This window comes from Stenella coeruleoalba (assembly GCF_951394435.1).
Source record: "Stenella coeruleoalba genome assembly, chromosome: 7".
Lineage (NCBI taxonomy): Eukaryota > Metazoa > Chordata > Mammalia > Artiodactyla > Delphinidae > Stenella > Stenella coeruleoalba.
Genome location: NC_137153.1, coordinates 23,948,302 through 23,965,309, shown reverse-complemented (window position 1 = coordinate 23,965,309; position 17,008 = coordinate 23,948,302). Strand labels below are relative to the sequence as shown.

At 52.1% G+C, this 17,008-nt stretch overlaps 1 protein-coding gene across 1 annotated transcript in view; it reads left to right on the top strand.

The window, feature by feature from the left end:
• BMP1 (bone morphogenetic protein 1) overlaps positions 1-17,008 on the top strand; it is a 40,692-nt gene that overhangs the window by 6,278 nt on the left and 17,406 nt on the right. Inside the window, exons 2-9 of the mRNA XM_079927459.1 lie at positions 1,566-1,679; positions 4,597-4,761; positions 4,951-5,068; positions 5,371-5,549; positions 6,295-6,400; positions 7,900-8,024; positions 8,532-8,647; positions 16,650-16,752. Of these exons, the coding sequence (XP_079783585.1) occupies positions 1,566-1,679; positions 4,597-4,761; positions 4,951-5,068; positions 5,371-5,549; positions 6,295-6,400; positions 7,900-8,024; positions 8,532-8,647; positions 16,650-16,752 (1,026 nt within the window). The remainder of the gene's footprint in view (positions 1-1,565; positions 1,680-4,596; positions 4,762-4,950; positions 5,069-5,370; positions 5,550-6,294; positions 6,401-7,899; positions 8,025-8,531; positions 8,648-16,649; positions 16,753-17,008) is intronic.

Here is a 17,008-nt window from a genome sequence, read left to right as displayed (position 1 = left end):
TTCTGCATGTGTGTTTTAGGACTGTCTGTGATGTGTGTATTTTCTGGTGGTTGTGTGTGTCTGAGTGAGTATTTAGAATATGGGTTCTGCAAGATGATGAACTTCAGTGCAGTGAGCACTGGACCGGGAATCAGGAGGCGTGAGTTATAAATCCAGCCTTTGTAGCGACTAGCAACGTGGTCTCAGTTAAATCATTGCCCTTCTGGGCTTCAGTTTCCACATCTGTAAAATGGAAAGTTGGCCTAGATAACTGCTAAAGTCACTCCCGCATTCTGCCCATCCAGCTCCAGGTCACATCTATGGAAGAGTGTGTGTCTGGGGCACGTGTTTGCAAGCCCAAAGCATATCGCCGTGATCCTTCACTTGAACGAACGTTATTGAGTGCCTCCCACCAGAAGGGGTGGTATGGTGCTGCTTGGGCGTGCAGGGTTGTCTCTGTGACTTTTATAGCATGGCTGTGGATGTCACCGTGTGTCTGGAGGAACACCGGCCCATGTGTCTGATTCTGTGTTGATGAGTAGGGGTGTGTGTGTGTGTGTGTGTGTGTGTGTGTGTGTGTCTGTCTGTCTGTCTGTCCACCCAATGGGCCATCTGGGGAGGAGAAACCTGTGTGCAAGGCTTCAAGGTTAAAACAATTTGTGTAACGCTGCCCACCAGGCCTGTGTAGCTCTTGGGATGAGAAGCAGATGTCACTGTGGGTGGAGCTGGGGGGAGGCTGCTCTCTGCTCCACCTCCAGCCCAGCCTCTCACCTCCCCCACAGCAGCCCAGCATGAAGCTTGCATCTGAGCTCCTTCCAAAGCGCTCAGCTCCAGGGCCTCTGTTTCTCAAAACGCAGATAGACTGTTTAACCCATCCCTCTGGAAACCTCACCCCCCCAGCTCCAGAAATCAAAATGTCCCGTTAGCGGAGTTCTTTTCCCCCAAGCCTTTCTTCCTCCAGAGAGGGGACTCTGAGACTCAGAATATGAATCACTTGAGAACTATTAAACCTTTTCCTCCAAGCCCATCGGGTGTCCTGGCTCTCCTCAGTATAAGCTCCCCTCAGTGTAATTGAAATGGCATTTGTTAAGTGAATTCCAAACGCTCAGCACAAAGCTAAGGTTATGGGCCCCCGAAGTAGACACTCTGTCCTCTCATCCCCTTTTATTTTCTTGGTAGCACCCATCCCTTCCTGGAATTCTCGAGCTCCGTATTTGTTTACTTGTGTTTCTTTGAAGGTCAGTTTCCTGCGAGCAGGGACCTCTTCTGTCTTGCTAATCACTGGAGTAGCGCCGGCCCACAGTAGGTGCTTACTAAGCATTTGCTAAAGAATGATGGAATAAATGACACGACTGTGGCTTTCGGTAGCTAACAGTCTGGTGGGGGTGGGCATCCGCTTTGCTGAGATTCCAACTGAAAAATGATCATGAGTCTCCCTAGAGATCCTCAAAGCCCCCATGTCCCTTCCCCTTCGTCAGAAGGCACTGAGGATGACAGTTGCTGGGGCCAGGGGCTGTGCCCACAGGGCTGGGCTTTCAGTGCTGGGTAAGGGGGGACTGACTCGCCCCGGCCTCTTCTCTCTCCAGCTGCCTTCCTTGGGGACATCGCCCTTGATGAGGAGGACTTGAGGGCCTTCCAGGTGCAGCAGGCTGCGGATCTCAGACAGCGTGCCACCAGCAGGTCTTCCATCAAAGCTGCAGGTACACCCAGTACGGGCTGGCCCCTCTCTGTCCCAGAAATGGGTTCCAGAATTGGAAAAACAGGGAACCTCCTTGTTCCCAGCCAGGTCCTCCCAGGACAGAGGCCATGAGCTTCAACCCAGCATAAGGGCTTGTCTTCCCTTGGGATATCTTTATCCCTTCCCCAGAGCAGTGGCAAGTGTAGACATACCCAGAAGCTAAGCACCCACATTGTTTTTATTTTTATTTAAGAATCTTTTTTTTTAAATTAATTAATTTATTTATTTATTTTTGGCTGTGTTGGGTCTTTGTTTCCGTGCGAGGGCTTTCTCTAGTTGCGGCAAGCGGGGGCCACTCTTCATCGCAGTGCGCGGGCCTCTCACTGTTGCAGCCTCTCTTGTTGCGGAGCACAGGCTCCAGACGCGCAGGCTCAGTAGTTGTGGCTCACGGACCTAGTTGCTCCACGGCTTGTGGGATCTTCCCAGACCAGGGCTCGAACCCGTGTCCCCTGCATTGGCAGGCAGATTCTCAACCACTGCGCCACCAGGGAAGCCCCCACCCACTTTGTTTTTTGCTTACAGTTTACAAAGTACTTTCAAAAGCATTGTCTAACTTGACTGTCCCCGATCACCTTCACAGGTAGGTCAGGACAACTCCCACTTTACAGACACAGATCTTCCTCAACTTGTGATGGTGTTACATCCTGATAAAACCATCATAAGCTGAAAATATCTTAAGTCAAAAATACATTTAATACACCTAATCTACTGAACATCGTAGCTCAGCCCAGGGTATCTTAAAGGTGCTCAGAACACTTAACACTAGCCTACTGTTGGGCAAAATCTTCTGACACAAAGCCCATTTTATAATAAAAGGATGAATCCCTCACGTAATTATTGAATACTGTCCCGAAAGCGAAGAACAGAATGGTGGTCTGGGTACAGAATGGTTGTGAGCGTATGGGCTGTTTCCCGTCGTGATGGTGTGGCTGGCAGGGAGCTGCGGCTCACTGCCACTGCCCAGCATCTCAAGAGAGGATCACACTGCCTATCACTAACCCAGGAAATGCAAAATTCGAAGTACGGTTTCTACTGAGTGTGTTATCACTTCTGTACTATCAAAACGTTGTAAGTAGAACCATCCGAAGTCAGAGACCATCTGTATGGAAACTAAGAGTCACAGAGGTAATGTGACATGCTTAAGGTCCCAAAGCTAGTCAGTGGCAAAACTGGGACAGGAGCCCAAGCCTTCTCACTCCAAATCCCAGGCTCTTCGCTGCACATCACAGTCCCTCCTGGCTTCCTCTCCTGCTCCCGCTTTGCAAAACTCTACGCATCCTTTAAAGCCCATCTCAAGAGCTTCTCTTGTGAAATCTTCCCTGATCTCATCCCCAAGTCCTGACCATGCCACCATTCGCTGTGCTCTTTCCTCTGGGCTTACACTGTTAGCATCTCACAAGTCGCACCACACTGCAATGATTTGTTTATAAGTCTGTCTCCCCAGCTGGACTCAAAGCTCTTCAAGGTCAAGGGTGGGTCCAAGTACACCCCCCCCGCCCCCCGCAGCGAGCCTGGCACTTGTGCATGTGTGAGGGAATGGGAGGGTTGAGGGCCTGGGCTGTCTTGGTTCTGTTCAGCCTTCTCACCGCTCTGGAATGTGGTCCTGCTCACAGGTAACCCTCCCATTGCCCAAGTGGGGGATTCTCACCTGGCCCCTGTTCTGGGCACACTCTGGTGGTGCCAGGCAGTTGTCCTGTCTGGCAGGAGGGAGGATCCTGGCATGGGCAGGCCATGGAGTAAAGGTCAAACTACCCCAGAGAGCAGCTGGCATTGGAGGGTGACCTGGTAGCCTGGTAACTAGCAAGGCTTACTTGACCTTAGTGGGGACGAGTAGACATGGGACAAGAGGAAAGTAGAATGGAGATTTGGATAACGTGGACTTGCCACTAACCCACCATCTGACTTTGCACAAATCTTGGGCTTTAGTTTCCTCATCTGTCAAATGTAGATAGCGACACTTGCCCAGTCCATCCAGAGAGCTACTGTGTCAAATGAGGACGTGTACTTGGGAATACTTAAAGAGGACATCAAGTTCTGTATGCTCCATAAATATGAAGGTTTATTGGCTGAGACGGGACTGTTTCCTAGTCTCAGGTCCCCTGCAGGTCTGGGGAAACGAGTACACCGCTGTTCTCTTTTTCACTGACAGTCAGTTCTCTCTGTTCATGGTAGTTATGAATAGAGTTATAGAATAACCTTACAGTCATTCCATAAAGTCACTGCGAACACTGAATTAGCAAATTCTGAGCCGTTACTCCTAGGAGAAATACAGGGTTAGGTTCCTGCAAGCCTCTGGTCACATTTTCATCAACTCATTAATACGTAACCCAGTCTTATGTGTGTTTCTATTTAAAGACACCTTAATTAATATAGCATTGATTCACTAACGTTGAACTCATGGCCAACAGCGCTGTAACTCATGCCTGAACAAAGCTTCTCTAACCCAGGTATTTTCTCCATAAGGTACATCCCAGCCCTCTTGCACTTGGGAACACTAGACAGCCCTTCAGCACCACAGGGGGGCAAGGGGAGGCTCATTTTAAACAGCAAACTCACCGAGAAAAAGCACAAAATGCAAAAAATGTTGCACTAAATAGATTGTGAAAAAGATATTTACAGTATAAGCTGCAACAAGAAGGCAGCCTGTCACCTTGTTCAGGCTCAGCTGGGATCATGCCTGTGGGTGACTGAAATTCTTCACTGCTCTGTGCATGACAGCAAGTGACCGTGAAAGAGCTGAGGGTATTGATTTGGGGGTTACAAAGAACTTTTACTGAGTGGGCAAATACGGAATCCCTAGATAATGAGGGTCAGTTGTAATTTGCTTTCTCTTGCTCTTCATTCCCTTGCTACCAAATGCCTTCTTCTTTCAATTTCAGGAAACTCTTCCACCCTCAACTGTCAGAGCACTAGTGGGCAGCCACAGAGGAAAAGTCACGGGAGATGGAGAAGCAGGTCCCGGAGCCGGAGGGCAGCAACGTCTAGACCAGAGCGCGTGTGGCCCGATGGGGTCATCCCCTTTGTCATTGGAGGGAACTTCACTGGTGAGCATGATGTCGGGCGTGTGGGGAGCAGCCTGCACCGTGGCCTGGCCTCAGGACAGCCCTGTCGTGCATGATGGTGTGAGTGGTACCTTCTGCCTGTCTGTCCAATGAATGGCTGACTCTTTAGCAATGGGTGGAAGTGGGCCCACCCGGACAACTGTGACAGCCTGGCCTCCCTTGTCCTGGCAGGCAGCCAGAGGGCAGTCTTCCGGCAGGCCATGAGGCACTGGGAGAAGCACACCTGTGTCACCTTCCTGGAGCGCACAGACGAGGACAGCTATATCGTGTTCACCTATCGACCCTGCGGGTGAGCAGGGGCCCCTGGGCACTGTACCCTCGGCCATCGCCCCAACCCATGTTCTGTCCTGAGCACTGCAGCTGTCCCATCTGGGCACGGCCCTGCGTCATCTGTCCCCTCCTGCCATGGGGCATCTCCCCAGGAGCTGCCCCGGATGTGGCTCAGGCCCCAGCACACAGTCCGGGCATCCCGCACTCGGGTCCCTCCCCAACCCCTCCGCTCCCTGGCCCCCCTGGCAGCCACACCCGACCCCTGAGTGGATGCACTCCCCCAGCTCGGGACCGCCCCCCTGAGCTGGCCCCGCCCTCCAGGTGCTGCTCCTACGTGGGCCGCCGTGGTGGGGGCCCCCAGGCCATCTCCATCGGCAAGAACTGTGACAAGTTCGGCATCGTGGTCCATGAACTGGGTCATGTCATCGGCTTCTGGCACGAACACACGCGGCCTGACCGAGACCGCCACGTCTCCATCGTGCGCGAGAACATCCAGCCAGGTACGCTCCTCTACCTGCCCCTCCAGGGCTCCTGGTCAGGGTGGGAGCTGCTCCCTCAAGCCATCGCCTTTGGTCAACTCAGCATTGTAGTCCCAGCCAGCTGGGTAGTCACAGCCCTGCCTGGGGTCCAGACCCTTCCCCTGCAGCATCTCCTCCGGGTCAGTAGCAGCTCAGGGACTGCAAATCAGTTGTCAGATGGGGAGCCAGGAGAGGTCCAGGTCCTGCACAAAGGGGCTGTCTGGAGCAGCCAGAACCCCCCTGGCCTTTAGGGGTGCAGGTGGGAAGGGGTCGGCCCATCTCCCATGCTGCCTCAGCCTTTCTCTTCCCTTTTACCCAGTCTCCTGCTCTTGGCCTATGCTGTCCTCCAAGGGTTTTTTCCTCTCTCCTTTCTCCCCACCGTGCTCTCTCTTCCCTCCCTTCCTGCTTCCTCCCTTTCTCCCCAGGCCTCCTCCACTCTTCACTGCTCTCATCTCCCTGTGGTTCTAGAAATGGGCATCTCCTTCCCATCTTCCCTTGAGCCTTCCCTCCAGCAAGTCCTCAACGCCCCCCCACCCCCCTGCTGGACAGACTCTTCTAGAGACCCGCCCCTCCCCCAGGCTTCCCCTGGCAGCTGCCTAGACCCTCAGGTAGGGGGGCACCTCTCAAGTGCAGGGAGGACCCGGTTCCCCACCTGAAAAGGTAGCACTGCATCCCTCACAGACCCGCCTGCTCCCACCTCCCCACACCCTTTTCCTGGTCTTCGCAGGGCAGGAGTATAACTTCCTGAAGATGGAGGTCCAGGAGGTGGAATCCCTGGGGGAGACCTATGATTTTGACAGTATCATGCACTATGCCCGGAACACATTCTCCAGGTGAGAGATGGGGCCCAGCCTCTTCTGGGGCAGCCCAGCCCTGCCCTCCGTAGGCCTCCCGCTTTGCACTAGCCTGCCCTGCTGGGGTCGTTGGCGAGGACAAGGGTGGGCCTCTGGGTGGCTGCGGCCCCCGAGCAGAGGACCCGTGGGTGCTGCCTGCCCTGCTGTCCTCTTCCACGGTGGGTGCATGGCAGGGCCGGGACTCACAGAGCCTGGGTTCTTCACCTAGTACTGGGCACACCTGGCCCGGGAGGCTGAAACCCAGCTGCCGTGCAGCCGCGTGGTGTGCTGTGGCCCCGGAACCGTATCCGCCCGAAGGAGCTGAGCTTTTCCCTCAACCCTCAGCCAAAGGGGGCGTGTCTCTCTGATGGGTCTACCTTTGCGTAATTGGCTGACTGGCACAAAGTCTGGCTTCTGTCCTGGACCAGCCCCGCTCCCCAGCTCACCAGCACGTATACACCTACTCTTTATCCTGGGCCTAGGTTCCCAGAAATCACAGCCAGAGCCCCCAGAGGTAGTGGCCCGGCCTCCCCGTCCCAGCTTCTCCTTAGCAGAGTGTGGGAAACAGCCCCTCCTCCTCCTCTGCCTCCCCCCAGCACCCTAACTCGTACCCCCTCCTGGCCTTTCCCCTGCCTGGCTCTGTCCTCATGCTCTGTCTCTGCTCTCCCAGACCCTGGCCCTCCCCCTCTCCTCAGATGCTCCTTCTAGACCCACTCTTCCTGCCTCCAGACCTGAGGGAACAGAGACCAAGGAAGGGTGGTGAGGTCATCCCACCCACCACACCCACAGACCACCCCCTGTACATTTCCCACCACATCCCACCCCGCCTCCTGCTGAGTTCTACCCAGCTGGGTGTGAGTCAGGGGCCCTGGGGAGGTGGAGGGATGCCTGCTGCCCCTTCCTTCTGCTCCTCCCAGATGGAAACATCCAGGACCTAGCAGGCAGGAACTGAGGGGACAGGGGACACTGATGGATCAGGAGCTAGCGGGGCTGTCCCTGGGGTCTGGTCTGGCCACGGTGGAGCCTGCCCTTTGGCCTTGTCCCAGGTCCCATCAGGAGTAGCCCGTGCCAGCAGGACGAAGTGTTGGCCCTGGGTAGTCCTGGGAGAGGTGTAGTCAGGGCTGAATCAGCACAGGGGGCCTCAGAAGCAGGGCCGGGCAGGGCTGAGACATGACTGACGAGGGGTCTGGAGCTCTCCCGGGGCTGGGAGTTGGGCCAGACTGAGCCGGAGCACCGGTGTGTCCCCAGGGCCTCCTAGGTCCATGTCCCCGACCTCCCAAAGTGTTCCTGGGCTCCCCCAGGCCCTGTGGTATGGCTGCCACGGAGCAGGGTGGCTGGTGGTCAGAGGGCAGTGTAATGACAGGGTGAGATGTCTCCACCCATCCCTGACCCTGCTGAGGAATGTCTGGGCTCTTGCGGGGTCGTGACCTTCGGTGCACGCATGCCAGCCACCCTCCTTCCCGTCAGACTCTCACCCAGGCTGGTCTTCTCCTCCTCAGGGGCATCTTCCTGGACACCATCGTTCCCAAGTACGAGGTGAATGGGGTGAAGCCTCCCATCGGCCAGAGGACCCGGCTCAGCAAGGGGGACATTGCCCAGGCCCGCAAGCTCTACAAGTGCCCAGGTCGGGGCAGGGGTGGGGACAGGCCAGGGTGGGGTGGAGGGCAGGCCCTGGGGCCAAGAAGGTTGAGGCTGTGAGACTTAGAAAAGGCTGAGGCTGTCTGGCGTTGGGGGAGGGGGCACCCAGGGAGGGGGAGTGTTCAAGTTGCAGACCCAAACTGGGGCTTGGATCAGGTGGGGAGATGCTGAGCCACCCATCTTCTGAGGGTGAGAGTGAGGGACAGTGGGAGCAGAAAATGGGGGGCGCAGAGCGATTCTCAGTGAGTGAGAGGGAGTGAGGCCCTCCGAAGGAGCTTGACCTTAACTCTGGAACCCATGTTGCCTTGACAGCAGGGCATCCTGCAGCACTAGGTAGAACGGAAAGGAGAAGGGATGGATCTTAAGGGGACGGGGCCATCCCAGACTCTCTCCTCTCCCCCAAAGGATGCCAGGGCTCAGGGCAGGGAAGCCAGAAAGTTGGGGGGATTGGGCACCTGCAGCCAGCAACCCAGTCATTTCCTTTCCTCGACAGCTTGCGGAGAGACCCTACAAGATAGCACGGGCAACTTCTCCTCCCCCGAGTACCCCAACGGCTACTCCGCCCACATGCACTGCGTATGGCGCATCTCAGTCACACCTGGGGAGAAGGTAACTGAGCATCCTCTCCTCTGCCAGGACCCCTGAGTAGGAGAGCTTAGTCCATGTGGCTGTGAGTGACCTACCTGGGGAAGGTAAACTCATTCACCCTGCGGGATGAGGAGAGGCTTCTAGTAGTTGTATATAAATGCTAACTTGTGAATAGCATTTACTACGCGCCAGACATTTTTCTAAGTGCTTCTCAGATCCATTCGCAGGCTTTTCATGTGGAGTCTGGACCTCTCACCCACCCCTGGACCTTCCATGTCCTTCATATTTTTATTGCTCCCAAGAGTCAGCTTTAAGGCTTTATTTCCCTTGATTGGAACTGGGTTCTTAATGTCCTAGTGCAACCTTGAGCTGGGTTAGATTTTATTACCGGTTGCATTGCTCATTCCAACAGCTCTCAAGATCATTTTGAATCAGAATTCCACCATCCGGCAGGTAGCCGTCCTCACTCTGCCATGAGCTCATTTGATAAGCATGTCTTCTGCGTGTTCCAAACCTGGCCTTTGATCAAAATATTGAACAGGACATGAATTAAAGCAGATCCAAGCTCTCCCTCTGAATTGACATCGACCCAGTAATCTGCAGGCTTTGGGCAAAGCTGTTCCACTAGCTATGACTATGCTAAATGTCATTACCAGCCAGCCACCGGTCACCACCTTATTGACCAACCACCATATGAGCCGCTTCTGAGACCAGACCTTTGTCGTCTTTATGTCTCTGGCACAGGAAGTGATTAATAAATGCCGAATACATGGATGAATTGCCTTACCAAAACAAATCCACTGTTTCACCAGTTGGTAAATCCCCTTTTAAAAAAGAAGTGAGATTTGTCTGATGTACCTTGTTTCAGGTGAACCCAAAAGTAGTCAAGTGTTTCTTTTCTAAATGGTCATAGACCATCTGTTTAGTTGGGGATCACCACTGAACTCAGTGGTTTGCAATTCCCAGAATTCACTCTACACCCCCTTCCCAACACACGCATGTGCATATGCACACATGCATGCAAACCCCTTTTGAAAACTGGGAAAGATTTTGTTCTGAGTTCTCAAGATTACAGACACTGCTCACATCTGCAAGTTATTTGAATGTCCTCTGATGTCATTTTTGAGTCTAGAGGCAAAAGCCAATTTAAAGAGGCGCTCGCTGACTCTCCTTCTGTATTATTGAGCTTCTGTTTCCTTTCCAAACGATGCTGCTTTTATTTTTTTATAATTTGAAGATCATCCTCCCTTACGACAGACTTTTATTGAGAGCGGAGTAATTCCCTATCTCCCTTGGTTAACTTTCTAGCAGCTTCCCTAAAAAGTGAACCCACCCCTTCCTTGTTCTTGTTCTGAATCTAAGTTAAAAATTGCATCCTTTTCACTGTCTTGTAGTGACCTTGCCCTGGTTTCCTTCATTCCTCTGCTGAGGGTTTCCAGCCTTTGGAAATCTCACCGCAGATAACAATAATAATAATAACAACTAATGATCATTGAGCATATGATTGGCCAGGCATGTGTTAAATCTCTGTGTCATGTCTTTTAGCACAACGTTATAGGCTGGGTGCTAATGTTAGCCTCATTTTGTATATGAGAAAACAAACTTGGAAAAAGTAACTTGCCCAAGATCTCATAGATCCTGGATTATGGCATAAAAGTCTGTGATTGAAATACCGTGTGAATTCCAAAGCCTTGTCCCATTCCAACAACTAAGTGCCCTTTGGCAACTTGTGTGGCCACTAGGTGCCCAGTGCTGGGCCCAGCCCTGGGGATGGACAGGTGCACGAGACAGTTCGCGGCCCCACGGAGCACAGAGGAGGGTAGAGCATCACTCTCTTTCCCGTTCAGGAGGTTTGCTCAGTTGGCAGGCATATGGCAACTTGGTCAGGACCCTCTTCTTTCCTTGCTTTGCGGGCTGGCATGGGCTGGCCCTAGTCTCTAGAGAGCACACGGCCTTGCCTTAGGAGCCTCTCTGTGCCTGGGACCTGCTCCCTTCATAGCTCCCACAAGACTCCCCATCCTTTTTCAGAGACCTGCCCGGAGCTCCAGGGAGAGAAGTGGGCTACAGATAAAAATTCCAGATTAACCAATGCATGATTGTAGAAATGCAAAAAGTAAAACCCACCCATGGTCCTGGTTGAAATTGTAGAGTTGTAACTGAACCAAAGATGGAACCCTGGGGGACAGAAACATTTAAAGGCTGGGGAGGCAGAAGAGGATGGTACCATCAAGTTGGCATGGCCACTTTTTGTCACTTACCAATTATGTGCCAAAGTATTGGCATCTTACGTGCATGATCTCATTATTCCTCACAACCGTTTCATGACGTAGGTACTGTCATCCCTACTGGAGAGTGGAGGGAATTGAGGCTTAAAGTGCAGGAGTAGGTCTGGCCAGGTTTGCTCAGGTAACGATGGTGGAACCAGCATTCAGTTCTAGGACTATCTGACTCCAAAGTCTACTCTTTCAACAGTAAACCTTAAATAAATCCACGTGTGTTAGCGGATGGACTTTGACATCTGTTTGGCTCCTGAGAGGTTGTTTTTCACTTGCCTCCCAGTTCTCAGCTTATTGCCAGACATGCAAGTGATATGTAAAACTTATCTCGTACAATGTGCGAGTCGTAGGGATGTCAAACGAGAAAGAGCCACTTTGGAGGACTTCTTGGAGGATCCTCAAGTCTTTACACTGCACGTAATTAGCAACTGCCCTGAAGGGGATTTACAGTGTTTCCCAAGCAACGAAGGGAACTCCTTTATGAGCAGGAAAGCGGTTTCAGAAGGAGACCATAGTCAAATGTTGCAGAGGAGCCAGGAAGATAAGAACTTAAAATGCTTTTGGATTTGGCCGTATCCACCCTCATTCCCATCAAGGTCCAACCCAAATTCTGCCTCCTCCCATCCCCCAGCTGGGCAGAGACGACCCCTCCCATCCCTCCTCTGCAAGGCCTGGGCTGGGTCCTCCCTTAAGTCCCTCTTCTCAGGCACCGAAGGGCGTAGAGCTCTGAGCATGGAGGGAAAGTTGATGCTCATTCTTTGCACAGCCGTTGGGCAAAATTGATCGGTAGGCCTGGGGAGGCCACACGGAATGGAGGTTAAGGGTATAAGTTTAAGATCCAGAGTGCCTGGGTTTGACTCCCAGCTGTGCTCTTTACTGGATGTATGATCTTGGGGAAGTTGCTTACCCTCTCTGTGCCTTTGTTTCCCCATTTGTAAAATGAGCCTGGTGATAGTACCTCCCTCATGGGGTTGATACGAGGATTAAGCAAGTTCATGTACATTAAGTGCTTAGGGCACTGCCTGGAACATAGCGGGAATTCAATCAATGTTAGCTGCTAGTATCATTCTCCGGTCCTGATCTGTGAAATGAGTGAGCCCTGGTCAGCTTCCCCGGGTACCTCATTTGCCTCCCTCTATTTCCTGCATTCTGATCCGGACCGTCCTGTGAACCCAATATCAAACTATCTAAGCAAATTCAACTCCAGGAGTGAAATTAGTGTTTATCAAGTGGCATACACTGTCGTATGGATGTGTGACACGTATGTATTGGTACCCGTGTCAGACAAGGTCGTAAATTTTACATGTATTAATTTAATTCCCCTAAGTCCTATGAGGCTGGTACTATTACCGTTACCATCTTACAGATAAGGAAACAGAGGCCCAGAGGAGTTAAATGAGGCCTAAGATGTGACTGTAAGCCAGACAACAGGTCCCCCAGGGTTGGCGTGTTCTCCCAACTCCTCCCTGAGAGCACCCAAGAAGCATGAGGAATACTTCCCACACGCAGGGTGCACCTGGGGACTCTGTACCCGTATCTCATTTACCCCCGACTCCCCAGCGGAGTCGTTATGGTCACCTCCATTTTTCGGACAGAGACAGCGAGGCACAAAGTCACCAGCCAGGAAGTGGCAGAGCTGGCCCAGTTTTTCTTGGCAAAGGGCAGTGCCCCTGCCACCAGCGCACAGCTGTTTCCACACGACAGAAGTTGTTACAACTCTTAATTAGACACCTCCGGTCTCAGTATAGCCGTGGCTGCGCCTCCCTGTAGGATGCCCCTGACTGCTCGCCCAGGTCTCTTCCTTCCACGTGAGGTGGCCTCTGCTTCCTCCTGCCTGTGGCAGGTCTTGGGTGAGCCCCGTGGGGCTCTGCCAGCTGGGCACGGTTTCTTCTTCAGAGGCCTGAATCCATCCCCCCTGGACAGAGTCACAGTTGTTTCCGGGGAGGGAGGGAAAGTGGCTGCCGTTCTCAGGGCTGCTTGCTGAGTGAAACGGATTGGCAGGCCCAAGGAGGCCACGTGGAGTAGGGGTTAAGGGTGTAAGTTTAGGAGTCAGGGAGCCCTCACTCGGCCCTCTGCATTCCTTCTTCCGCCCAGCAGCTCTTCGAAAGATATTTTTGTTGTTTGCTAGATATAAAGATAACAGATGCATGTTGTAAACATTTTGAGCAATATAGGAATGCGTACGGTAAAAAGTGAATTTTCTCCCCTTGATCGTCCTCCAGATCCCACTCCACAGAGACAACTAAGCATTGGTAACACTTGGGATGTCCTTCCAGACCCTTCTAGTGTGGGGGTGTGGGGGTGGGGTGGCCTTCTGTAACTTGCCTTTCACTCAACAATAAATCACAGTCATCGTTCCACGTCAGCACATATAGATCTACCTCAGTCACTTTCGTGGTTGCTTGGCATCCCGTCATCTTGACTGCCCTTAATTTAATTATTTAATCATCCCCTCAGGTCTCCTGATGGATGCCGATTTAAGTTTTGCCAAGCTTTCATTACTACCAAAATAAATACCTTGAAACTTAAATCTTTATACACTTGGGCAAGTATATTAGAATAGATTCCAAAAAGCAAAATTCTATTCAAGAAATATTTATTAAACAACTATTATGTGCCATGCACCAAGGATTCCATAGTGAATTAAACTTCCTCTGTGGTCATATGTGGTCTTTTCTAAAAAGGTAAAATATTGGGTCATAAGACACTGGCTCTATAGCAAGAGTTAGAACAGATTTTCAACTTCAGTTTTTCAAAATGCCAGGACTTGTATTTTTATAATAATAATAATAATACTCCCAATGATGATTAATCATCGAGAGTAATATAGTGCAGTTTTCGAGGGCTCCCTGGCAGCCTAGTGGTTAGGATTCCGGGCTTTCAGTGCCGAGGCCCAGGTTCAGTCCCTGGTTGGGGAACTGAGATCCTGTAAGCCATGCGGCGTGGCCAAAAAACAAAAAAGAAGTAATATAGTGTACTTTTCGTGTTTTTTTAATTTTTATTTATCTTTTGGCTGTGTTGGGTCTCTGGTGCTGCACGTGGGCTTTTGCTAGTTGCGACGAGTGGGGGCTACTCTTCCTTGCGGTGTGCGGGTTTCTCATTACGGTGGCTTCCCTTGTTGCAGAGCATAGGTTCTAGGCGCACAGGCTTCAGTAGTTGCAGCACTCAGGCTCAGTAGTTGTGGTACGCGGGCTTAGTTGCTCCACAGCATGTGGGATCTTCCCAGACCAGGGATCGAACCTGTGTCCCCTGCATTGGCAGGCGGATTCTTAACCACTGCGCCACCAGGGAAGTCCCCTGTAGTGCACTTTTCAAAACGTGATCTCACTCGATTACATCTCAGAGTAACAAAATTAATGAAAGCTCCCCCAAACACAAACATATTTAAACTCATGTGTGAATCAAAAGAAAATATGAAAGATTGGACCATGGGTTCCAAGCTAGGTCAGAAGAAATGTAAGTACACGGGGGTGAAAGGCAGTGAAAGTACAACAGGCTCAGTAGATTGAAGGTTGCAGTGAACTGGAAGGATCGTTGAGCTCTGTGTACAGAGGGAGTGAGCAAGGAAAGATTGGGGCACATGGATGTAGAGTGGGGTCCTTGGATTTGACATTATGGATGATAACAAGGTCCAGGGCATGATGTGCTGGCTGAGAAGGGGCAGAGAGAGGGTGAGAGAGGAGGTTAGGGAATGCGAAGGTCAGGAAATGGCAAGGATAGTGCAGGTGGATATTGAAAACACCAAGAAGGAACTTCCCTGGTGGCGCAGTGGTTAAGAATCCACCTGCCAATGCAGGGGACATGGGTTTGAGCCCTGCTCCAGGAAGATCCCACATGCCGCAGAGCAACTAAGCCCGTGTGCCACAACTACTGAGCTGTGCTCTAGAGCCCACGAGCCACAACTACTGAGCCCATGTGCCACAGCTACTGAAGCCCGCACGCCTAGAGCCCGTGCTCCGCAACAAGAGAAGCCCAAGCACCACAAAAAAGAGTAGGCCCCGCTCGCCGCAACTAGAGAAAGCCCGCGCGCAGCAACAAAGACCCAATGCAACCAAAAATAAATAAATAAAATAAAATAAAAAAGTAAAATTAAAAAAAAAAAGAAAACACCAAGAATTCTGACGGGGTCGGTGCTAAAGTGACCATGAGCCGGGAGCTCTTCCTTGACCAGTGGTTTTCATTCTGGCCTCTACTCTGTCTGCCTCTAACACTGCAGTGAGCCACAGGGGAGATGGACACCCTTGTCCCCTTCTCCAGCGGGGAACCCAGCTAGCACCTAACAGGTGGGCCCCTTGGGCCTTCTCATGTCCACTGCACACTCCTCGCAGATGGGGGTGCCATTCTCTGGAGTCCCTGCTTGTTGGACTCTGAACATACAGCAGGCTTCAGGGCTCACTCCGGAAACTACTAAGGAAGCAGTTTCCCTCCTAGTAAGGGTGCTTCTCTACCTGTTCATATGCCCCCCTGCTGGGGAGACTTGGTACTTACCGAGGTATCAAACGTTCCTCCAGTATTAGGTGAACGTTTGACGAGTTCAAGGGCTGAAATAAGTTTATGTGAAGGAGGTCCTTAGGGCAGTATCTGTACCTATGTATTGCTGTGTTAGGGTGAGATGCTCTTTCCTCATTTTATGCACCATTTTATGCAGAGGCAAGATTCAAACCCAGGCTCGTATGACTGGAATCTGAGTTTTTCACTAGGTGGTCTTTTCATGCATATGTCTTATTCTTCTAAGTCCTAAGCTCCTCGACAGGGACGTATCTTTTTTTCTTTTTCTTTTATTATTTATTTATTTTTGGCTGCGTCAGGTCTTTGTTGCTGCGTGCAGGCTTTCTCTAGTTGTGGCGAGCGGGGGCGCCTCTTTGTTGAGGTGTGCGGGCTTCTCGTTGCGATGGCTTCTCTTGTTGTGGAACACGGGCTCTAGGCGCGTGGGTTTCAGTAGTTGCGGCACACCGGTTCAGTAGTTGTGGCTCGTGGGCTGTAGAGCTCAGGCTGAGTAGTTGTGGCGCACGGGCTTAGTTGCTCTGCGGCATGTGGGATCTTCCCGGATGAGGGCTCGAACCCGTGTCCCCTGCATTGGCAGGCAGATTCTTAACCACTGCGCCACCAGGGAAGCCCTTTGTTTTTTTTTAACTGAAGTATAGTTGAGTGTCTTAAACCCATTCTTGGGAGGCATGCAGACCTGATACTCCCTTCAGCGGTTAGCACGAGCCCTGCCTAGAACCAGCACTCAGTAAATGCGCGATGATGGGTAACTCAGGCCTTCTTCCCTCTGCTCGTCCTCTCTGGACCCTTCATTCCCGTTCAGACCGCCCCCTGCCCCCAGTCCCACATGCCTCCCTGGGCCCTTCCTCTCACCAAGGAGACCTCTTCCCTCTAAAGATGCTGTAATTTATATCATTTAAGTTGACCATGAAGAGAGCTGGGTTTGTTTAACCCTAAGCAACGGCTCCTTACTAAGGAGATCAGTAAAATGAGACCCCAGGTCTCAAACATACTTTCAACGCGGCTGTGCATTTTAAGTGAGGCCTGGCTTGGGGTATCTGGGAAGAATGCTGACTAGAACTGGCAGATGGCTGTGGACGAGGGACACTTCTGTGCCAGGAGCTCCTTTCTGGAACACTTAACTATTTATAACCCATGGCAAACAGCCTCACGAGGCAGGCAGCGGTCATGGGGCTGGTGGGCGAGACCGGCGGGCGATGTGTGGGCAGCGGTGTCACCTTCTTCCTCCCCCATTTCCCCAGATCATCCTGAACTTCACGTCCATGGACCTGTACCGCAGCCGCCTGTGCTGGTACGACTACGTGGAGGTCCGAGACGGCTTCTGGAGGAAGGCGCCCCTCCGAGGTACCGGCACAGCCCCGCCTTACCTCCTCCACAGCTGCGTCCTTCTTAGAACTACTCACATGACACGCTGTGCATCCTCCCCCCAACACTAGCACTTGGCTACGGGCAGCACCCTAGCATGGGAACCAGGGGTCCTGGTATAGTCAGTGCTGCAGCTTCATCACTAAATGTGTGACTTTGGGCAAGTCTCTTCCCCAGTCTGGACCTCAAGGTCCTCAGTATGGGCTTCCAGGCCTCCCTCAGAGGGTGGCTGTCG